This window comes from Rattus norvegicus, chromosome 1 (assembly GCF_021556685.1).
Source record: "Rattus norvegicus strain SHRSP/BbbUtx chromosome 1, alternate assembly SHRSP_T2T, whole genome shotgun sequence".
Classification (NCBI taxonomy): domain Eukaryota; kingdom Metazoa; phylum Chordata; class Mammalia; order Rodentia; family Muridae; genus Rattus; species Rattus norvegicus.
The window spans coordinates 211267628-211291878 of NC_141534.1; the positions used below are offsets into that span (position 1 = coordinate 211267628).

The window sequence follows — 24251 nt, forward strand, 5'->3', positions numbered from 1 at the left end:
GACAGAGTGGGTGCACCCCCACTCTGATGACTGCCATCCCTGGGTTGGGTCCACATTGACTGCTCAGTTTTAATCCTGCTTTTATCTGCTTACTGTGACATGAGCATTAATGCCTGTCATTTTAAATTCTTTTGAAACTGGTTTGTGTTGTTTCTAGGCAAATATTTATGCCAATAATTTTGTGGCGTTCACCTGCTGCACAGACTCTGCAAACTAGTTTGAATCTGATGGGAAAGTGACCTATGAGCTTTACAATTTTTCTTGTGAGAAATATATTCAGTACTTTACTCTTTTGAATAATTCTGCTTCTGGCATTTAAACTTATTCTGTTGAAGAAGAAATAAAGTCCCCAGTTGGTGGCTATTTAGAAAAATAATGATGAAAATAATTGACATCAGATCCTACAACATATATGTAAAGCACCTAAATTATCGGTGACTAATTATTCTGTTTTAATTTGAGGAGGGGGCATATGTACACAGATGCAGGTGCCTGCATAGAGTAGAGGTATCAGATCCTCTGGAGCCGGAGTCACAGAAGTTGTAAGCTACCCTGTGTAGGTGCTAAGAACCAAACTAGAGTCCTCTGTGTGAACACTATGCTCTCCTCACTGCTAAGCCATCTCTCCAGCTCCATGCGTTGGTGTTTCTTAAAGCAACTTACAACTAAGAACAGGAAAATAAAAGGGAGAAGGAAAAAAATCTATACGTAGCTTTGTGGATTTTAATGCCTCTATTATTAGAGATGATACTGTTGGACACAGAAATGTAGATCTGAACAATACTTTGGATCATGTTGACTTAATTAACGCTGGTAGAGAACAGCAGGATAAACATGGCTGCCAGCTACACAGAGAGCACATGCCAGGGCAGACTATATTTCTGAGCTCTGAAAAAACTTCATAAACTTAAAGTTACTCAAGTCATATGTTTTTTTTTACCACAAAAGAATTAAATTAAAAATCAATTAAGAAGATGGCAAATTCTGAAATATATGGAAAATAAAGAACATGTCTTTGAATAGCACAGGGTCAGAGAAGAAATCTAAGAGAACAGTGAGTGTTTTAAATCAAATGAAAGTGAAAACACAACATGCTCTCATTTATAGGGCACTGCTAAAACAGTTCTTAGAGGACCGTACAGCACTGTGCGAGCACTTCAGAGAAGGCCTCATACTGGGAACTATAAAACAGCTAAATAAACCAAAATAGGTAGACCGAAGGAAAATAAGAATTTGCGAGGGGAGTAGGAAACTAAAAACAGGAAAAAATAATGAAACCAATGCTGATTTTTTTTTTAACCAGGAAAATCAATAAGTGACTAACCAGATAGACCAAAGAGCAAGAGTGATGTCGCAACTTGTCAGTGTCAGAAGTGAGATACTCAGCTCCATACAAATGACAGGTCTTAAAACCACAAAACTATCCTGTGCAGCAGTTTGTTACTAAATTCTACAGCTTAGGGGAAATGGAAAATTTCTTGGGAAAGGTAAAATGCAGAGAGATGTAAGGCAGCTATATACCATGGATTCCCCCTCCCTCCCCTCTCTCTCTCTCTCTCTCTCTCTCTCTCTCTCTCTCTCTCTCTCACACACACACACACACACACATGTATATATAAGTATATATATGCATACATATATATATACACACATATGCACACACACACATATACACATACGTACATATATGAGAAGCATACTCCTGGATCATGTTGTTTCCTGATGAATCCTGCCATGTGTCTAACAAAAAGCAAAATTTAGATAGTTTCTTTTAATGGAGGGAATTATTTTACGTTCCAAGACCAGCATTGCGCTGATAGGAAACCTAGCCAAAATCATTATAAAAAGGAAAAAGTAGATAAATATTATTTGTAAACACAAATCCAAAAGTTTTAAGCAAAAATCCATTAAATCCAAAAATCAATTAGGGTTCAGGTATACAAAGTTAGTTTGAATTCAATTAGTAAAATGAAACATAATAAATGACAAAAAGTAGCCATATTTATTTCAGAAGACGTAGAGAACGTACTTGACAAAAATCTAGCAAAGATTAATTAGAAAGTATTAAAAAGAATAGGCGCTTCCTTAGGCTGAAACAGGTTATTGACAAACCCTGCAGTTAACATATTCAATGCATAAATACCTGCTTTCCCCATAAGTCAGGAATACAAACACCTGGTCAGATTTCTATTTAGCATTAAGTTGGAGATGCTTGACTTTGGAATAAGGTAAGAAACGGCAAGTTGGAAAAGAAATGAAACTGGCAGTTATTTGTAGATTTCTTGGTTATCTGTATAGAAAAGCTGATGCTTCAGATTGGCCACTGGAATATAGGGATTCAGTTCAGTTGTGGATACATGGTAGCTCTGCAAAAGACAACTCTACTTCTAAATTCTACTACACATAATGCAGAATTGAAAACGTTTAAATACTCCTCTGAGTAGCACTAAACATGTGAAACATTTAAATGCATCTGACAAAAGAGCTCTCCTTTTGAACCTATATAACTATGTTGATGAAACATCAAGAAAAATAAATATAGATACATGTTAGGTTCACATATTAGGTTCAATATTGATTTCTAAATTCAGTATAAAGCCAGTCAAAGACCAGCATGCAGATAGCCTAGAATAACAAAGTGACTTTAAACATGAACAAGGTTTGAGGATTAACACCAAATGTATGTCAGCATAAAAAGTAAGTAGGTAGTGGGGAGACTGGATCAGATAGACATTCATATTTATTATAGGTGTTTTCTAACCCACATGTGAAGGTTATGCTTTGTTTTGTTTTGTTCTGTGGGAAGAAGACAAGATGGAAAAACTGGATATCCATTTCAAACAAATGGTCATAGAACTGAATTCAAAGGCTAAAACTTACAATACTATAGTTAAGGCTGTTTTTGACTCAGCATTAATAGCATGTGAGCAATAGGAACAAACTGGTCAACCAGGCTTCTCAAGCAAGCTTTTTGAAAGCTACAATGAAAAAGACAGATATTGAAAGAAAGTATTCTTTGTCCTTTTGTGCTCTGCATGTGCATGTGGAGTTGTGCATGTCCATGCAGAGGACAAGTGATGGCTGTCTTTTTTTATGGCTATCTTCTTTTCCTCAAGCAACCTCTCACTGAATTGGAAGTTCAGTGTTTCAGTCAGACTGGCAGGTCAGAAAGCTCCCAGAATCTGCCCATCCATCCCCAATGCTAGGGTTACAGTTATGTGCATCATGCCATAGTGTAGATGCTGGGGATTTGAACACCAGTTTCCACGTTTGCACATCAAGCATTGTTGCCCAACTGAGTCACTATCCCAAACCTCAAAATATTTTAAAATCAGATACCTGATACTTAATAAAGAACTTCTATTTAGAATATGCGATGGATACTTTAAACTGAAAACTAAGACAAGTAACACATTGCACAAGTGGATAAATCGATTAAACCAATACTACATGGCAAGGAAGACATACAGCGAAGCATGCAAGGCAATGCCCAGCATCATTAGTTAGTGGAGAAATGCACAAAGGTAGACTCTACTCCATAACTACTAACTGCCTAAAATTGAGGAGACTGACCAGGTATTGGTGAGGACATGAAAGACAGTTGTATGTCATGTCGTGGTCACAGTGATTCAGGAACACTGGAAAACAGTTGTTTAATGGTCTCTCTCCCTCTCCCCCTCTCTCCTTCTCTTCTCTCCCTCTCTCCCTCTCTTCTGTGTCCTCTCTCTCTCTCTCTCTCTCTCTCTCTCTCTCTCTCTCTCTCTCTCTCTCTCTCTCTCTCTCTCAAAACATTCCAAGTCCAGTCAACATTTGAACAGAGATTTCCCCCGCAATGGAATACTACTCAGAAATACAAAGGAATGAACTATTGATACACCTAACGTGGATGAATCACCAAGCAATTACAGTGAGTGAAAGAAGCCAGACAAAGAGTTTATGCTGTCGTCTTCTGTTACCACAGCACTCTAGAAAATGAAGTCTAACTTAGAGTGACAGAAAGGTCAATAATTACCGAGGGGTGGAGCAGTGGTAGGGGAAGTCCAAAAGGGCAAGAGGAAGCTCCTGGGAGCACTGGATATGCTCATTACCTTAATTGTGGCAGTGATTTCAATGCATGTCAAAAGTTACCAAATCCTACAATTTAAACACGTGCCTTTTATTATATTCCAGCTGTACCTCAGCAAAGCCAGTAATAGAATATATAAAATTTGCACAGCGCAAAAAAAAAAAAACCACCAAAAATAAAATTTAAGCAGTAATCTGGGGGGTGGGGGTGGAGTTGCCACCCATATTGTAGGCACAGAGTGAATTATTTTCATCTATTTTTTCAAAGCTCTTTATAGTGAGAAGATGAGAGACTTAAAAAAAAAGGAAATGCTACTGATTCCAGGGTAAAAAAGATGCCAGACTGGTTCACTTACGATAGAGTGCAAATACAAGCAAGGGTTGTTTCTTCGATTAAGTTAGACACCAATAATACATCATGGGTGTGTATATAGGGAAACAGCCCTAGTCACTGATGTTAGAAGAAAAAAATGGATCCAATGTCAGTGGATTTCTAAAGTAAAACTGTACACAATTTTCAACTCTTCTATGAATTGATAATGTACATTTGCCTGGAGATACTGATGGCTATGATTGCTATGTAGCAAAACAATGTGAATTGCTAATATATCCATCTAATGAAGGTCTGCTTATTCGATGAGGATCTATCAGTCATTAAAACTATGAGAACGGCTTCCCCTTCCCCCCTGCAGTGTGAAGGACAGCCCTGATATCTGATCCCACAAGTTACAGAATCTCTTGGCTCAGCAGAGTATGACAGGTTCCACCATGCCTTTGTGAATGGTGTCATGGATCTGTCTGCTTGTGTTCTAAAACAGTTGAAAACATCAGAACTATGGTCTCTTTAAAGTGGCTGGCAGGATAGTTCAGTGAGTAAAGATACCTACTGCCAAGCCTGATGACCTGAGTTTGATAACTGGGATCTACATGTTGGAAAAAGAACTAATTCCTACATGTTCTCTTTTGGCCCCCACGCACATGCTGTGATGTGCACCCACCACCACCCTGCATGCACATGCGCTCACACGCACACGCACATACAATAAATGTAAAATCTTTTAAATTTGCACAGAACAAAATTGCATAACCATCTGGACCTAATACAAAATCGTAATTGCTTTTAGTCTTTTCTGTGGTAATGTATTCCAAATTAGTTTAGTGCATGCTTTAAGGGATAATTTATTCATTGCTATGTAATTTCCTGAAGCATTTCAACTGTGTTGACACTTGGTAGCAGCTAATTTTCTTTCAGTAGTTTATGCTCTTTTCTATAAATTTTTCTTGCCTGTGCCTTTATAGTTTTGCTTTTTTCTTAGTCAAGTTCATGAGTGAGTAATTTAGCTATTCTGTTAATTATTAAAATATTATGTTTATTATCTTATCAGAAAATTACCTTTGTCTATATTTGTTTTCTTCTTAGTCATCTTGAGTCACAATATCTATTAATTCCATCTTCCTAATTATCTTTAATTTATGTGTTTTCTTTTTAAACTTAATTAAGGGTAATATTTAGTTCACTAATTTAAAGTCCCTTTACCAAGAGACATTTGAAGAGCTATAAATTTTCCTCTGATCACAGCTTTAGCTGTGATATGTAGGGCTTAGTATGAAATATGACCCATTTCATTGCCTTTTTTGATAATTTTTGTGTTTCATTTTTTCTCTTTAATCTAGAGTTCTTTTTAAATGTTTGCTTAATTTTTAAGCAATAAATTTTTATCACTGTTATTTATTTCTTGTTTAATAGGATTACAGTGAAAGGATGCAGTCTGTGAAAGCTCCAGTTTTCTTAAAAGAGCTCCTTTGCAGATCAAAGTCTAAAAATAAGACTTTTGTAATTTGTAATTTGTAACTTGGGATATGACCTGTTTCACATACCTAAGTAAAAACACACCTTCTTTATTTGAGGGGCTCAGGTTTGTTTGTATAAACAGATAAAATACATGACGATGGATTATACATCCATTTATATTTACTTATTTATTTAATTAGTTGGGTCTTTTTCCCCCTCTATTCACTTCACCCCAACTTAATACATCTAAGTATTTTTGAAATAATGAAATTAAATCATTCCTTTACAGCTATGCTCTTTGAAAACGTAGGCAAATTCATAGCATTCGGGCTACACTCATGCTTTTTGAGGCCACAGCCCTTTCCCACCATTTATTATCATATGACCCTGATTCATACACTTTCGATGCTTCTATAACACATCAGGGAAATCGAGTTTCTAACTTTGGGGCCAGCTCATTGGGCAAAGACGCTTTCTGCCAAGACTGATGACCTGGAACCAATTCCCTTCACCCATATGCTAAGAGGAGGAAAATGGTTACTATAAGTTGTTCTCTGATGCACGCACACACACACAGAGCAGCACATATGTATTCGCACACATATGCGTGTGTGCACACACAGGGACACGTAAAAAATTAAGTAAAATATAATTTTAAAACAATGGTGAGAAAAGTCTACTTGCCTACTGCAAGGATTACCACAGTGAACAAATGTGAGGATGTTCGTCTCTACCCTGCATACAATGGAAACTGGTGTCTGTCTCCTCTAATTTGACTCCATGTTGTATCAACGCCAGACTTATTCTCTTCTATCAGACAACTCTGGGCTCCATCATCTTCTATTTTATTTCTCATGCCATAAATCTTGGTGGGGGGGAGGGATACTTTTCTCTTAAAAATTATATTACCTAGTTATGGTCTTAGATTTACAGTTGACTGTACATATAGACTCATATATACATACGTACATACACACATATACTTATATAGGATCTTTTTCTTTATGTTATATATTTACTTACACTCTTGTTGCCTAGATTGATAAACAATGATTTTATTCTCTAATATTTTCCTGATGTTCATACAATACACAGTGAAACATGACGCACATATCACAAAGAAGCCTTGTTGTTGTTCTGAAACGCGCGGAAGCCACATCATGCATGCTTTTCTGCACCTTGATTTTCTTACAGTCACACCACTACAACTTCATCCTCCCTTGTAGGCCTTCTCTCCTTCATCCCCAATTGTAGGCCTACACCATGATAGTCTTAGTTGCTTGAAATATATTTTGCTTTAGGTTTAAGCTAGTTTTCTAAAAGTCTTTCTTAAACTCACTTCCCAGTGTTCAGGCTATTTTTCTATGCGGTGAATTCACAAACTTCGTTTGCCAGGGTTGTCAAAAACAAATGCTGAATCAAGATGTTTCTCAAAAAGCAGGGGCCCACAAGACTGACATTGGAGTGCCAGCAGGATGCTTTTCTCTTAAAATCTCTCTCCTTGATTCCCAGATGGCCTCTTTTTTTTTTTTATTAACTTGAGTACTTCTTATATACATTTCGAGTGTTATTCCCTTTCGCGGTTTCCGGGCAAACATCCCCCTCCCCCCTCCCCTTCCTTATGGGTGTTCCCCTCCCAACCCTCCCCCCATTGCCGCCCTCCCCCCCATAGTCTAGTTCACTGGGGGTTCAGTCTTAGCAGGACCCAGGGCTTCCCCTTCCACTGGTGCTCTTACTAGGATATTCATTGCTACCTATGGGGTCAGAGTCCAGGGTCAGTCCATGTATAGTCTTTAGGTAGTGGCTTAGACCCTGGAAGCTCTGGTTGCTTGACATTGTTGTACATATGGGGTCTCGAGCCCCTTCAAGCTCTTCCAGTTCTTTCTCTGATTCCTTCAATGAGGGACCTATTCTCAGTTCAGTGGTTTGCTGCTGGCATTCGCCTCTGTATTTGCTGTATTCTGGCTGTGTCTCTCAGGAGCAATCTACATCCGGCTCCTGTCGGTCTGCACTTCTTTGCTTCATCCATCTTGTCTAATTGGGTGGCTGTATATGTATGGGCCACATGTGCGGCAGGCTCTGAATGGGTGTTCCTTCAGTCTCTGTTTTAATCTTTGCCTCTCCCTTCCCTGCCAAGGGTATTCTTTTTCCTCATTTAAAGAAGGAGTGAAGCATTCACATTTTGATCATCCGTCTTGAGTTTCATTTGTTCTAGGGATCTAGGGTAATTCAAGCATTTGGGCTAATAGCCACTTATCAATGAGTGCATACCATGTATGTCTTTCTGTGATTGGGTTAGCTCACTCAGGATGATATTTTCCAGTTCCAACCATTTGCCTACGAATTTCATAAACTCGTTGTTTTTGATAGCTGAGTAATATTCCATTGTGTAGATGTACCACATTTTCTGTATCCATTCCTCTGTTGAAGGGCATCTGGGTTCTTTCCAGTTTCTGGCTATTATAAGGCTGCAATGAACATAGTGGAGCACGTGTCTCTTTTATATGTTGAGGTATCTTTCGGGAATATGCCCAAGAGAGGTATAGCTGGATCCTCAGGCAGTTCAATGTCCAATTTTCTGAGGAACCTCCAGACTGATTTCCAGAATGGTTGTACCAGTCTGCAATCCCACCAACAATGGAGGAGTGTTCCTCTTTCTCCACATCCTCGCCAGCATCTGCTGTCACCTGAGTTTTTGATCTTAGCCATTCTCACTGGTGTGAGGTGAAATCTCAGGGTTGTTTTGATTTGCATTTCCCTTATGACTAAAGATGTTGAACATTTCTTTAGGTGTTTCTCAGCCATTCGGCATTCCTCAGCTGTGAATTCTTTGTTTAGCTCTGAACCCCATTTTTTTAATAGGGTTATTTGTCTTTCTGCGGTCTAACTTCTTGAGTTCTTTGTATATTTTGGATATAAGGCCTCTATCTGTTGTAGGATTGGTAAAGATCTTTTCCCAATCTGTTGGTTGCCGTTTTGTCCTAACCACAGTGTCCTTTGCCTTACAGAAGCTTTGCAGTTTTATGAGATCCCATTTGTCGATTCTTGATCTTAGAGCATAAGCCATTGGTGTTTTGTTCAGGAAATTTTTTCCAGTGCCCATGTGTTCCAGATGCTTCCCTAGTTTTTCTTCTATTAGTTTGAGTGTGTCTGGTTTGATGTGGAGGTCCTTGATCCACTCGGACTTAAGCTTTGTACAGGGTGATAAGCATGGATCGATCTGCATTCTTCTACATGTTGACCTCCAGTTGAACCAGCACCATTTGCTGAAAATGCTATCTTTTTTCCATTGGATGGTTTTGGCTCCTTTGTCAAAAATCAAGTGACCATAGGTGTGTGGGTTCATTTCTGGGTCTTCAATTCTATTCCATTGGTCTGTCTGTCTGTCTCTGTACCAATACCATGCAGTTTTTATCACTATTGCTCTGTAATACTGCTTGAGTTCAGGGATAGTGATTCCCCCTGAAGTCCTTTTATTGTTGAGGATAGCTTTAGCTATCCTGGGTTTTTTGTTATTCCAGATGAATTTGCAAATTGTTCTGTCTAACTCTTTGAAGAATTGGATTGGTATTTTGATGGGGATTGCATTGAATCTGTAGATTGCTTTTGGTAAAATGGCCATTTTTACTATATTAATCCTGCCAATCCATGAGCATGGGAGATCTTTCCATCTTCTAAGGTCTTCTTCAATTTCTTTCCTCAGTGTCTTGAAGTTCTTATTGTACAGATCTTTTACTTGCTTGGTTAAAGTCACACCGAGGTACTTTCTATTATTTGGGTCTATTATGAAGGGTGTCGTTTCCCTAGTTTCTTTCTCGGCTTGTTTCTCTTTTGTATAGAGGAAGGCAACTGATTTATTTGAGTTAATTTTATACCCAGCCACTTTGCTGAAGTTGTTTATCAGCTTTAGCAGTTCTCTGGTGGACCTTTTGGGATCACTTAAATATACTATCATATCATCTGCAAATAGTGATATTTTGACCTCTTCTTTTCCGATCTGTATCCCCTTGATCTCCTTTTGTTGTCTGATTGCTCTGGCTAGAACTTCAAGAACTATATTGAATAAGTAGGGAGAGAGTGGGCAGCCTTGTCTAGTCCCTGATTTTAGTGGGATTGCTTCAAGTTTCTCTCCATTTAGTTTAATATTAGCAACTGGTTTGCTGTATATGGCTTTTACTATGTTTAGGTATGGGCCTTGAATTCCTATTCTTTCCAGGACTTTTATCATGAAGGGGTGTTGAATCTTGTCAAATGCTTTCTCAGAATCTAATGAAATGATCATGTGGTTCTGTTCTTTCAGTTTGTTTATATAATGGATCACGTTGATGGTTTTCCGTATATTAAACCATCCCTGCATGCCTGGGATGAAGCCTACTTGATCATGGTGGATGATTGTTTTGATGTGCTCTTGAATTCGGTTTGCCAGAATTTTGTTGAGTATTTTTGCATCGATATTCATAAGGGAAATTGATCTGAAGTTCTCTTTCTTTGTTGTGTCTTTGTGTGGTTTAGGTATAAGAGTAATTGTGGCTTCATAGAAGGAATTCGGTAGTGCTCCATCTGTTTCAATTTTGTGGAATAGTTTGGATAATATTGGTATGAGGTCTTCTATGAAGGTTTGATAGAATTCTGCACTAAACCCCTCTGGATCTGGGCTCTTTTTGGTTGGGAGACCTTTAATGACTGCTTCTATTTCCTTAGGAGTTATGGGGTTGTTTAACTGGTTTATCTGTTCCTGATTTAACTTCGATACCTGGTATCTGTCTAGGAAATTGTCCATTTCCTGAAGATTTTCAAGTTTTGTTGAATATAAGCTTTTATAGTAAGATCTGATGATTTTTTGAATTTCCTCTGAATCTGTAGTTATGTCTCCCTTTTCGTTTCTGATTTTGTTAATTTGGACGCACTCTCTGTGTCCTCTCGTTAGTCTGGCTAAGGGTTTATCTATCTTGTTGATTTTCTCAAAGAACCAACTTTTGGTTCTGTTGATTCTTTCTATGGTCCTTTTTGTTTCTACTTGGTTGATTTCAGCTCTGAGTTTGATTATTTCCTGCCTTCTACTCCTCCTGGATGTATTTGCTTCTTTTTGTTCTAGAGCTTTTAGGTGTGCTGTCAAGCTGCTGACATATGCTCTTTCCTGTTTCTTTCTGCAGGCACTCAGCGCTATGAGTTTTCCTCTTAGCACAGCTTTCATTGTGTCCCATAAGTTTGGGTATGTTGTACCTTCATTTTCATTAAATTCTAAAAAGTCTTTAATTTCTTTCTTTATTTCTTCCTTGACCAGGTTATCATTGAGTAGAGCATTGTTCAATTTCCACGTATATGTGGGCATTCTTCCCTTATTGTTATTGAAGACCAGTTTTAGGCCGTGGTGGTCTGATAGCACGCATGGGATTATTTCTATCTTTCTGTACCTGTTGAGGCACGTTTTTTGACCAATTATATGGTCAATTTTGGAGAAAGTACCACGAGGAGCTGAGAAGGTATATCCTTTTGCTTTAGGATAGAATGTTCTATAAATATCTGTTAAGTCCATTTGGCTCATGACTTCTCTTAGTCTGTCTACGTCTCTGTTTAATTTCTGTTTCCATTATCTGTCCATTGATGAGAGTGGGGTGTTGAAATCTCCTACTATTATTGTGTGAGGTGCAATGTGTGTTTTGAGCTTTAGTAAGGTTTCTTTTACGTATGTAGGTGCCCTTGTATGTGGGGCATAGATATTTAGGATTGAGAGTTCATCTTGGTGGATTTTTCCTTTGTTGAATATGAAGTGTCCTTCCTTATCTTTTTTGATGACTTTTAGTTGAAAATTGATTTTATTTGATATTAGAATGGCTACTCCAGCTTGCTTCTTCTGACCATTTGCTTGGAAAGTTGTTTTCCAGCCTTTCACTTTGAGGTAGTGTCTGTCTTTGTCTCTGAGGTGTGTTTTCTGTAGGCAGCAGAATGCAGGGTCCTGTTGCATATCCAGTTTGTTAATCTATGTCTTTTTATTGGGGAGTTGAGGCCATTGATGTTGAGAGATATTAGGGAATAGTGATTATTGCTTCCTGTTATATTCATATTTGGATATGAGGTTATGTTTGTGTGCTTTTCTTCTCTTTGTTTTGTTGCCAAGATGATTAGTTTCTTGTTTCTTCTAGGGTATAGCTTGCCTCCTTATGTTGGGCTTTACCATTTATTATCCTTTGTAGTGCTGGATTTGTAGAAAGATATTGTGTAAATTTGGTTTTGTCATGGAATATCTTGGTTTTTCCATCTATGTTAATTGAGAGTTTTGCAGGATACAGTAACCTGGGCTGGCATTTGTGTTCTCTTAGGGTCTGTATGACATCTGTCCAGGATCTTCTGGCTTTCATAGTTTCTGGCGAAAAGTCTGGTGTGGTTCTGATAGGTCTGCCTTTATATGTTACTTGACCTTTTTCCCTTACTGCTTTTAATATTCTTTCTTTATTTTGTGCGTTTGGTGTTTTGAGTATTATGTGATGGGAGGAGTTTCTTTTCTGGTCCAATCTATTTGGAGTTCTGTAGGCTTCTTGTATGCCTATGGGTATCTCTTTTTTTAGGTTAGGGAAGTTTTCTTCTATGATTTTGTTGAAGATATTTACTGGTCCTTTGAGCTGGGAGTCTTCACTCTCTTCTATACCTATTATCCTTAGGTTCGATCTTCTCATTGAGTCCTGGATTTCCTGTATGTTTTGGACCAGTAGCTTTTTCCGCTTTACATTATCTTTGACAGTTGAGTCAATGATTTCTATGGAATCTTCTGCTCCTGAGATTCTCTCTTCCATCTCTTGTATTCTGTTGGTGAAGCTTGTATCTACAGCTCCTTGTCTCTTCTTTTGGTTTTCTATATCCAGGGTTGTTTCCATGTGTTCTTTCTTGATTGCTTCTATTTCCATTTTTAATTCCTTCAACTGTTTGATTGTGTTTTCCTGGAATTCTTTCAGAGATTTTTGTGACTCCTCTCTATGGGCTTCTACTTGTTTATTTATGTTTTCCTGGAATTCTTTCAGGGATTTTTGCCATTCCTCTCTGTAGGCTTCTACTTGTTCTCTAAGGGAGTTCTTCACGTCTTTCTTGAAGTCCTCCAGCATCATGATCAAATATGATTTTGAAACTAGATCTTGCTTTTCTGGTGTGTTTGGATATTCCATGTTTGCTTTGGTGGGAGAATTGGGCTCCGATGATGCCATGTAATCTTGGTTTCTGTTGCTTGGGTTCCTGCGCTTGCCTCTCGCCATCAGATTATCTCTAGTGTTACTTTGTTCTGCTATTTCTCACAGTGGCTAGACTGTCCTATAAGCCTGTGTGTCAGGAGTGCTGTAGACCTGTTTTCCTCTCTTTCAGTCAGTTATGGGGACAGAGTGTTCTGCTTTCGGGCGTGTAGTTTTTCCTCTCTACAGGTCTTCAGCTGTTCCTGTGGACCTGTGTCTTGAGTTCACCAGGCAGCTTTCTTGCAGCAGAAAAGTTGGTCTTACCTGTGGTCCCGAGGCTCAAGTTTGCTCGCGGGGTGCTGCCCACGGGCTCTCTGTGGCGGCAGCAACCAGGAAGACCTGTGCTGCCCCATCCGGGAGCTTCAGTGCACCAGGGTTCCAGATGGCCTTTGGTGTTTTCCTCTGGCGTCTGAGATGTATGTACAGAGAGCAGTCTCTTCTGGTTTCCCAGGCTTGTCTGCCTCTCTGAAGGTTTAGCTCTCCCTCCCACGGGATTTGGGTGCAGAGAACTGTTTATCCGGTCTGTTTCCTTCAGGTTCCGGCGGTGTCTCAGGCAGGGGTCCTGCCGCTCCTGGGCCCTCCCCCACGGGAGCCCAGAGGCCTTATACAGTTTCCTCTTGGGCCAGGGATGTGGGTAGGGGTGGGCAGTGTTGGTGGTCTCTTCCGCTCTGCAGCCTCAGGAGTGCCCACCTGACCATGCGGTCGGGTCTCTCTCCCACGGTGTCTCCCCAGATGGCCTCTTATCCCGTGTCTTAAGTCTTCTGTCCATACAGCCACACTTTGGGACTTTTTCTGTGTCCCAATTTCCCCTTCTTTATAGGACACCAGTAAAATTGGACTCAATGTAACTGTCTGTTTAAAGGTCTGATATCCTGTTACAATTCTGAAATATTGGAATTTAGGGCTTCAACTTAGAAAGTCGGTGGGGACTGAGTTCACCCCTTACACAGGGATGGGTGCGTTGTTAAACTGCACGCATGTTGCCAGTTTGCTTTCCTCAAGTGCTGTCTGACCTCGCATTTCCACAGGCAGGGTTCCCCTTTCCCGGCATCCCTGCCAGCCATTATTGGCAGAGCAATTTTCCATCTTGTTAGCCAAGTGGGGCAGGGATACTCTACTGCGAACCATTGACATTTGGCAGGGGATAATTCTTTGTCAACGAAGAGTGTCCTGTGTACTGTAGGATGTTTAGCAGAGCCGCTGGCTTCTGCCAGGATGCCAACACAGCATTCCTTCAATTGTGACAACCACAACCCTCTACATATTATCAAATTTACCCTCTGGAGTTAGGGCAAAATTGGCCCAAGTCAAGAATCACTGGAATGCTGTAATATCTCATAGATGTTTCTTTAAACATAACAAAAACCATTTGGAAGTAATGATGAACTACAGAAAAACTGCAGAAATGATGTAGAAGACATCTTCCTATCCTTCATTAAGATTTGAGGTATACTCATTAACATTTCAGCTTCACTTGCCCTTTCATTTCAATACTTTTTATATGTGTATTACACACACTATTCCTCTGCAAAACTTGAAAGGGAATTGCACACTTCACAGCCCCTCACCCCTATACATTTTGCCATGTATTTCCTAATAATTTATTTCCTAACTGTACTACAGTTTAAGAAGGATGACAACATCACATTTCTTCCCTTTGAACGCCATATAACAGACATCAACTTTGGCAATTAAACATCCATACGATCACTGAAATAGCCCAAAGCCTATGTTCTACTTTTTCAGTGGACACAACAAAGTCCTTTGGAGCAGCTGTCCCCCAGTGCAGGGCCCGGTCCATGTTCTATGTTGCCCTATGTTGTGCATCTTTAGTTACTGTGAATCTGGGTATTTCTAGTCTCTCTTAGTCTTTTGCTTTTTTTTTTTTTTTACATCAAAGTCACTTTTTGAGGGATTTCTTTGATATTTCTTTATAATTAGATGCAGATAGTGTATCCCCATCTCAAATATTCCACAAATGATATAATGTCCTTCTTAGGGTGCCAGATACCGTGGTATAATATATATGATGGTCCTCAATGGTGGTGAGGTTTTGATCACTCCATTAAGGCACCGTCTGCTTTTCCACTGTGCAGTCACTATTATTTACCTCGAGCAGATGAACTTGCTGTGGGTAAACTATGAGCACTTGAAAATATCTCGGTCTATCCTGATTAAGATGTTTTCTGGAACTACTCTTTATTGTGGTAGCTCCAAAAGTTATTCTCCATCTATAATACCCCATCCAAAAAGTGCTGAGAAAAAACTATCTACCTAGTATTTTGTTATCTGATTTCAGTCCTGATGTGATTTATAAATGGTGTTGAATATTTTTTCATGTGTTTACTGGTCGGTTAAGTATATTCTTTCCTGAGATATGTATTTAGATCCTTTGCACAGTTGTATTTTTTTACATACATGGGAAGATGATGGCACACACATACCACAATACATGCATGGAGAACAGAGGAAAACTTGTGGGAGTTTATTTTCTCTCTCTACAGATGAGTCTTGGGGATCAAACCCAAGTCATTAAGCTCCTCTGCCCACTATCTTGCTGGCTTCCTTTTGCACACTTCTAAAATGCAAACTTATAATCTAATTTTAGACTTTCACATGCATTTGTAATAAATAATGCAATAATGCAAAATAATAAATATGAGTTTGAAAAACTCATATATAGTTTTCCCAGTAGTAAAAACAAAACTATAGTGCAATTTAAGGAGGATGGAAATACTGGTTCAGTGATACAGAATATTATTCATTACCACAAATATCCCTGTTTGCCCTTTTATAGCCACACCATCTTCCCTCCCACCATTCCTTAATTCCCAGTAATCACCAATCTGCTCCTGACTCTATAGATTTGCCCTTTGAGTTGCTATATAAATAGAATCAAACACATCTTTTGAAATTTCACCATTTTTAGCATTTACCATAATTCTCTAGAAGTTCATCCAAGTTGTTTTATGTATCAGTAGTTAATTTAGACTTGTTGGTGGGTAGAATTTCATGGTATGGATAGACCATGTTTCAAACCACTCACTCACCCACAGACATCTAGGTTATTCCTAATTTGGAATTACTATAGATCATTTAATATTGATGCTATTTTTCATTTTACCAATTCTGGTAGACATGCAGTAAAATTTTTATTTATTTTTGAGAGAGGGTTTCTTTGTGTAGTAGAGTGCTGGGATTAAAGGCATATGCCAACATGCCTGGCATAGTAATTTCTTATTGTGGTTTAAATTTGTATTTTGCCAATGGATAATAATAATAATGAATCATTTTCTCCACATTTTTCCATTCAGTGAACTATTTAAATTATTTGCTAATTTTCAACTGAACTTCCTTTTATGCAAGTTTTAAGGTCTTGTGTTCTGAATATACATCCTAAGTCAAGTATATGTTTTCTCAGTCTTTTGCCCCCTCTAGCTATATATCTCATCCTATTGACATGGTCCTTACTGGAGCTATTTTAAAATTTTTATTATTTATTTTTGTGTCTGTATGTTCACCTGTGTAGGTGTACTCATGTATGTGTGCAGGTGCATTTGGAGATCTAGGGTTGATGTCAGATATTCCTTAATTGCTCTTATACCGTATTCAAATCAAACTCAGAACATTGTTGGTTACTTTCAAAAGTCAGTTTCCTACAGGGATCTAATATCTGTTTTCTGAGAATGGCATTATAGGCAGGTTTCTTTGCCTACATAACACTCATGTGAATTTTGGAGATCTGAACTCGGGTCTTCTTGCGTTTAACCTTTGAGTCATCTCCTTACACCCTTATGTTCTACTTCGATGAATTTCAATTTAACATTTTCGTGAAATATAGAATGGATGATTTACCTGCATGTATGTCTGTGCACCATGTGTGTGCCTGGTATCTGCAGAGGTCAGAAGCTATCAGATCCCTAAAACTGGAGTTATAGATATTTGTAAACCACCACAATGAGTGTTGGGAATAAAACTCTGTCCTCTGGAATAGTAGTCAATGTCCTTAACTGCTGAGCCATCTCTCTGGCCATATGGAGTATACTTTTTGATGTTAGAACTAGGAAAAAAGTCCACTTCTAGTTACTGAATACTCCCTTCTATATTACCTCTAATGGCTTTATTGAGAAATAACTAAAATACTTTCAATTTATCATTTAGTTAATGCAATTCAATAGTTTTATATATCCTGAAGTTTATGTAATCATCATTACCATCAGTTTAGGATATTTTCATCACATCATAAAGAAAATATTCTCTTAAGTATCATTTTCTAACTGCTCCCACCCCATTCTGCCATGCTAGGCTTCAGAAAACTGCTAATCTACTTTCTGTCTCTGTAGATTAACATGTTCTGGATGGTTTATATAAATGGAATAATAATATTTGGTCCTTTGAGTCTGACTTATCACTTAAGATGTAACCATGGTTCATCCATTCATCCATGTTGTAGTATGTTATAAAAACTCAATTTCCCCTTAAGGTTCAATACTGTTTTATAGTTATGTATACACCATATTTTGGTGACCCATTCATTAGCTGGCAAACATTTTGGCTGTTTCCACCTTTTCATTATAGTGTGGAAATGAATGTTTGTTTAAAAGTTTTATATGGAAATATATTTTCATGTCTCTTGAATAAACACATAAAAGCAGAAAGCTAAGCCTAGTAGTAACTCTTATATCTTTTGGGGGGGGGGGACTGAAGTAAACATTCCTATCTGAAGTGCACAAGCATCAGATAATTTCTCCACATCTTCAACAACCTCTTTAGTAAAACATTTCAGCAGTGGGGATAGCGAGATGGCTTAGCAGTTAAGGGCACTTGTTGCTCTTGTAGAGGACATGGGTTCAGATTCCAATGCTCACATAGTGGTTTAAGATCATCTATCACTCCAGTTTCACGGGATCTAATGCCTATGTTTGACCTTTGAAGGCATTAGCCATGAATGTGGCACACACATATACATATAGTCCAAACCACTAACATACATAAAGTCTAACACACACACACACACACACACACACACACACACACACAATCTATTTAAACCAAATGGCATATCGTAGTTGTGATTTGCTTTTCTACATAGCTAATGGATGTTGAATATTTTTTATGTGTTTGTTGACAGTTATATATTTTCATTACTCTTACTTAGAATCTTCATTTTTTTAAAGGACATGTAGCATGGATATTGCTAAGTAGACCATTCTGGCTTTAAATTCATAGAGATCTTGTCTCTGCCCCAGAAGTGCTAGTATTAAAGGTTTGCAGGTCACATATTCTTCTTCTTCTTTTTTTTTTTCCAATTGGGATTCGTGTGTGTGTGCCTGAATTGTAAGAGTTCTGAGTTTTGATTATATGGAATTTGTGTGTGTGTGAGTGTGTGTGTGTGTGTGTGTGTATGTGTGTGTATGTGTGTGTATCCTACTACAAATGTTCGATCAACAATTTGTAAGTATTTTCTCACAACTGTGCACTGCCATCTTTCTTACTTTTTAAAAAGTTTTTATAATTTTTAATTTTTTATGTGAATTAATGTTTTGCTTGCATGTATATCTTTGTGAGGGTGTTGGTTCCCCTGGAACTGGAGTTACAGACACTTTTAAGCTGCCATATGGGTTCTGGAACCTCTGGAAGAGCAGCCAATGTTCTTAATCACTGAGCCATCTCTACAGCTTCCCTGTTCTTTACAGTATACCCTTGACCATAAAATTTGAAGTTTTAAATAAATTCCAATGAATCAATTCTTTACTTTTGGTTTATATTTAGAAAAAAACTTTTGCCAAACCTTTGGCTACAAAGATTTGGCTCTATGTTGTTTTGTAAGTATTCTACAGTTTTATTTGCCATTTTAAAGTCTTTGATAGATTTTGAGCTTTTACATATAGTGACAGAGGATGATTCAACCTTATTTCCCTTACAGACATAACCAGCTGTTGAAGAAAATCTGTTCAAAATGCTGTTCATTCCCTCATTTATGGCTGTGGCACCTTTATCAAAGTCTACTTACTGAGAATAGCTATTTGGTTTTATTTTTAGACTATTAATTCTATTCTCTCTTATCTATGTTTATTTGATGTCATGATTACATACTGCCTTGTTATATATTGAAAAGTATGAACCCTCTAACTTGACTGAATTTCAGGATTGCTTTAGCTATTGTGGGTCATTTGGTTTCACATAATTCTAAACATTGCTTGTCATTTTCCAGAGAAGACAGCTGATATTTTGATAAGGATTGGGTCTTTACATCATCTTGAAGACCATTTGTATCTTAACCTCAAGTCTTTCAATTCATAAACACAAGATACGTTTTCATTTTTTTAGGTCTTAATTTTCAGTGATGTCATTCATAAAGTATAATTTTTATTCTTCTTTTGTTAGATCTATTAACTTTGTTCCTTTTATTATGGTAAAAAAGCACATAATTTATAAGTTAATAATTTTAAGTGCATTTCTGTGGCATTAAGTACATCCATACTTTGTGACTTATTCATTTTTATATTATAAATTGAATTGTTTTCCGAATTTCATTGGTCCCTCACTGTACATAGAAATATGATTGATTTTTATATGTTGAAACTTGCTGAAGTTGTTTCTTAGGGTTTTGGTGAAATCTAAAAACACAATTTTACTTGTTTCCAATCTTGTTTCTTTTCCTTGTATAATTCTCCTGATCAAAACTTTTACATAATGTTTAATAGAAGTGATAAAACAGGTCCCCTTGACTCAACTGGGTGGTGGCTGTTTATTTTTTTTTGAAACTATATAGCCCAAAATGACATCTACCTTATCCTCCTCCTCCTTCCTCCCCCTACCTCCTCCTCCTTCCTTTTCTCTTCCCTCCTCCTCCCTTCCTCTCCCTCCTCTCCTTCCTCCTGCCCCCCTTCTTCTCCTTTGGGGAGATGGAATGACAGTTGTATGCCATTATACTTGGTTAACTTATTTTTTTTTCTTCTTTTTCTGGAGCTGGGGACCAAACCCAGGGCCTTGCGCTTGCTAGGCAAGCTCTACCACTGAGCTAAATCCCCAACCCCAGTTAACTTATTCTTGATTTAAAGGGAAAGTCATCTTCCACCATTAAGTACACTGTCAGGCACTGGTGGTTTTGGAGTTTTTATGTTTTTGTTTTTGGGTTGTTGTTGTTGTTGTTGTTGTTGTTGTTGTTTATAACTAAGGACTCCTGTAGCTCAGGGTGGTCTCAGATGCTTTCACTGTGGAGTTAAGCATGACCTTGAACTTCTAAACCTTCTTACCACTGGAGTACTAAGATTATCAGCATCTACTGCCACATCTGTTTCAGTGGAGCATGCTAGGCAAGAGCTCTATCAACTGAACTGCATCCCTGCACCAGGTGTGGCTTTTAACAGCTGTCTTTTATCAGGTTAAAAATGTTTCCTTCTGGTTGGGGATTTAGCTCAGCGGTAGAGCGCTTGCCTAGCAGGCGCAAGGCCCTGGGTTCGATCCCCAGCTCAGGAAGGAAAAAAAATGTTTCCTTCTATTCCTAGTACATCATATATCCCCCAGTCAAGGAAGGCTGTTTAACTATTCAATGCCTTTTTTTCTTTTTTCTTTTCTTTTATTGGATATTTTCTTTATTTATATTTCAAATGTTATCCCCTTTTCCAGTTTCCCCTCTGGAAATCCCCAACCCATTCCCCACCCCCTGCCTCCATGAGAGTGATCCCCCACCCTCCCGTCTGCTCCCTCCCACCTTCCCACCCTGACATTCTCCTACACTGGGGGCTTCAAGCCTTCACAGGACCAAGGGCCTCTCCTCCCATTGATGTTCAACAAGGCCCATCCTCTGCTACATATGCAGCTGAAGCCGTGGGTCACTCCATGTGTACTCTTTGGTTGGTGGTTTGGTCCCTGGGAGCTCTGGGGTATCTAGTTGGTTGATACTGTGTTCTTCCTATGGGGTTGCAAACCCCCTTAGTTACCTCAGTCCTTTCTCAAACTCCTCCATTGGGGACCCCAGTCTCAGTCCAATGGTTGGCTGTGAGCATCCACCTTTGTATTTGTCAGGCTTTGGCAGAGCCTTTCAGGAGACAGTTATATCAAGGATCCTGTCAGCATGCAGTTCTTGGTATCCCCAATAGTGATTAGTTTTGATGACTGCATGTGGAATGGATCCCCATGTGTGGCAGTCTCTGGATGGCTGTTCCTTCAGTCTCTGCTCCAAAATTTGTCTCCATATTTCCTTCTCTGAGTATTTTGTTCCCCCTTCTAAGAAGTACTGAAGCATCCACTTTTGTCTTTCTACTTTTTGAGCTTACTGTGGTCTGTAAATTGGATTTTGGGTATTTCAAGTTTTGGGCTAATATCCACTTATCAGTAAGTACATATCATGTTTGTTTTTTTGTGATTGGGTTACCTCACTCATGATATTTTCTAGTTCCATCCATTTGCCTAAGAATTTCATGAAGTCATTGTTTTTAATAGCTGAGTAGTACTCCATTGTGAAATGTACCACACTTTCTGTGTCCATTTGTCTGTTAAAAGACAACTTGGTTCTTTACAGCTTCTGGCTATAATAAATAAAGCTGCTATGAACATAGTGGAGCATGTGTCCTGGTTATATGTTGGAGAATCTTTTGGGTATATGCCCAGGAGTGGTACAGCTGGCTCTCAGGTAGTATTACATCCAATTTTCTGAGGAGCTGCCAGACTGATTTCCAGAGTGGTTGTACCAGCTTGCAATCCCACCAACAATGGAGAACTGTTCCTCTTTTTCCACATCCTCACCAGCATCTGCTGTCACCTGAGTTTTTTATCTTGGCCAATCTGTCTAGTGTGAGGTGGAATCTCAGGGTTGTTTTGATTTATATTTTCCCAATGACTAAGGATGTTGAACATTTCTTTAGGTGCCTTTTGTTCTGTTTGTATGTACTGTAGACTAAAAGACAGAGTTCCTCAAAGTTCATAAATAGAACATAGATAGGACAGTCTAGCCACGGTCAGAAATAGCAGAACAAAGTAACACTAGAGATAATCTGATGGCGAGAGGCAAGCGCAGGAACCCAAGCAACAGAAACCAAGACTACATGGCATCATCGGAGCCCAATTCTCCCACCAAAGCAAACACGGAATATCCAAACACACCAGAAAAGCAAGATCTAGTTTCAAAATCATATTTGATCATGATGCTGGAGGACTTCAAGAAAGACATAAAGAACTCCCTTAGAGAACAAGTAGAAGCCTACAGAGAGGAATCGCAAAAATCCCTGAAAGAATTCCAGGAAAACACAATCAAACAGTTGAAGGAATTAAAAATGGAAATAGAAGCAATCAAGAAAGAACACATGGAAACAACCCTGGACATAGAAAATCAAAAGAAAAGACAAGGAGCTGTAGATACAAGCTTCACCAACAGAATACAAGAGATGGAAGAGAGAATCTCGGGAGCAGAAGATTCCATAGAAATCATTGACTCAACTGTCAAAGATAATGTAAAGCGGAAAAAGCTACTGGTCCAAAACATACAGGAAATCCAGGACTCAATGAGAAGATCAAACCTAAGGATAATAGGTATAGAAGAGAGTGAAGACTCCCAGCTCAAAGGACCAGTAAATGTCTTCAACAAGATCATAGAAGAAAACTTCCCTAACCTAAAAAAAGAGATACCCATAGGCATACAAGAAGCCTACAGAACTCCAAATAGATTGGACCAGAAAAGAAACACCTCCCGTCACATAATTGTCAAAACACCAAACGCACAAAATAAAGAAAGAATATTAAAAGCAGTAAGGGAAAAAGGTCAAGTAACATATAAAGGCAGACCTATCAGAACCACACCAGACTTTTCGCCAGAAACTATGAAGACCAGAAGATCCTGGACAGATGTCATACAGACCCTAAGAGAACACAAATGCCAGCCCAGGTTACTGTATCCTGCAAAACTCTCAATTAACATAGATGGAGAAACCAAGATATTCCATGACAAAACCAAATTTACACAATATCTTTCTACAAATCCAGCACTACAAAGGATAATAAATGGTAAAGCCCAACATAAGGAGGCAAGCTATACCCTAGAAGAAACAAGAAACTAATCATCTTGGCAACAAAACAAAGAGAAGAAAAGCACACAAACATAACCTCACATCCAAATATGAATATAACAGGAAGCAATAATCACTATTCCTTAATATCTCTCAACATCAATGGCCTCAACTCCCCAATAAAAAGACATAGATTAACAAACTGGATACGCAATGAGGACCCTGCATTCTGCTGCCTACAGGAACCACACCTCAGAGACAAAGACAGACACTACCTCAGAGTGAAAGGCTGGAAAACAACTTTCCAAGCAAATGGTCAGAAGAAGCAAGCTGGAGTAGCCATTCTAATATCAAATAAAATCAATTTTCAATTAAAAGTCATCAAAAAAGATAAGGAAGGACACTTCATATTCATCAAAGGAAAAATCCACCAAGATGAACTCTCAATCCTCATCTTCGATTGGTTTATATACAAGTGTGCAATTTCTAGGCTTGAAAGTAAAATGATGCTATCTGGTGCTGGATAGAGGAGCCTTATTTTTTATTATGGCAGCTTGCTATTTTTGTAACATGGTGATTTGGTTGAACACAATAAAGTACAGTAGTAACTGATCTCCCCCTCTTCCTGGATGAGTGAGGAGATGATTAAATGTTGATGTCAGCATCCATGAGCATATTCAGATGAGCTTCTGCTTCTGTTGAAAAGGATGCTGTGTTTGATTGTGGTCCAAAGCTTTGAAGCACTACTTGGCATCTCCTTCCTTGGAGGTCTCACTGTTTTAACATAACAGATTTGATAGCTTGTTGGTAAGGTGAGGTCCAGCTTGTCTCCACTAGGTCATCTTCATGTGAATCCGGTGGTTATACGGTTTTGTTCTAGGGATATTTCATTTTTTTAATAACGGTTTTAGCTGACATTCATGGAGAGAATGAATCCTTAGAAGTGTGCCACTAGTGAAAGGAAATCCTGTCTAGAGTATGTTTCTTTACAAAGCTGCGTCACACCATCCTTTGGGCCCTCTGCTGGAAAAGTAGAATCAAGTCTCAAATAATGCCTTTTAAATTGTATCCTCTAGTATTATAGATGTAGGACAGTACTGTATCATACCTCTGTGGATGTAAAATAGCTTGTACCTGCTTTATGATACGTAGTAGTGACCGTGCTTTATC

General features: G+C 38.5%; 1 protein-coding gene and 1 long non-coding RNA gene across 11 annotated transcripts in view; one reads left to right on the plus strand and one right to left on the minus strand.

Annotated features, from left to right (window-relative positions):
* The window catches only part of Kcnq1 (potassium voltage-gated channel subfamily Q member 1), a 333399-nt gene that overhangs the window by 96346 nt on the left and 212802 nt on the right, over positions 1-24251 (plus strand). The window contains exons 11-12 of one of the 10 annotated variants that reach the window (XM_087594964.1): positions 3799-3907; positions 19001-19286. In XM_087594964.1, coding sequence (XP_087451090.1) covers positions 3799-3872 — 74 coding nt within the window. In that variant the 3' untranslated portion in view covers positions 3873-3907; positions 19001-19286. 10 annotated transcript variants of the gene reach the window in all.
* Positions 1-24251, minus strand: part of LOC147997016 (uncharacterized) — an 86031-nt gene that overhangs the window by 15419 nt on the left and 46361 nt on the right. The gene's annotated exons all lie outside the window — the stretch shown is intronic.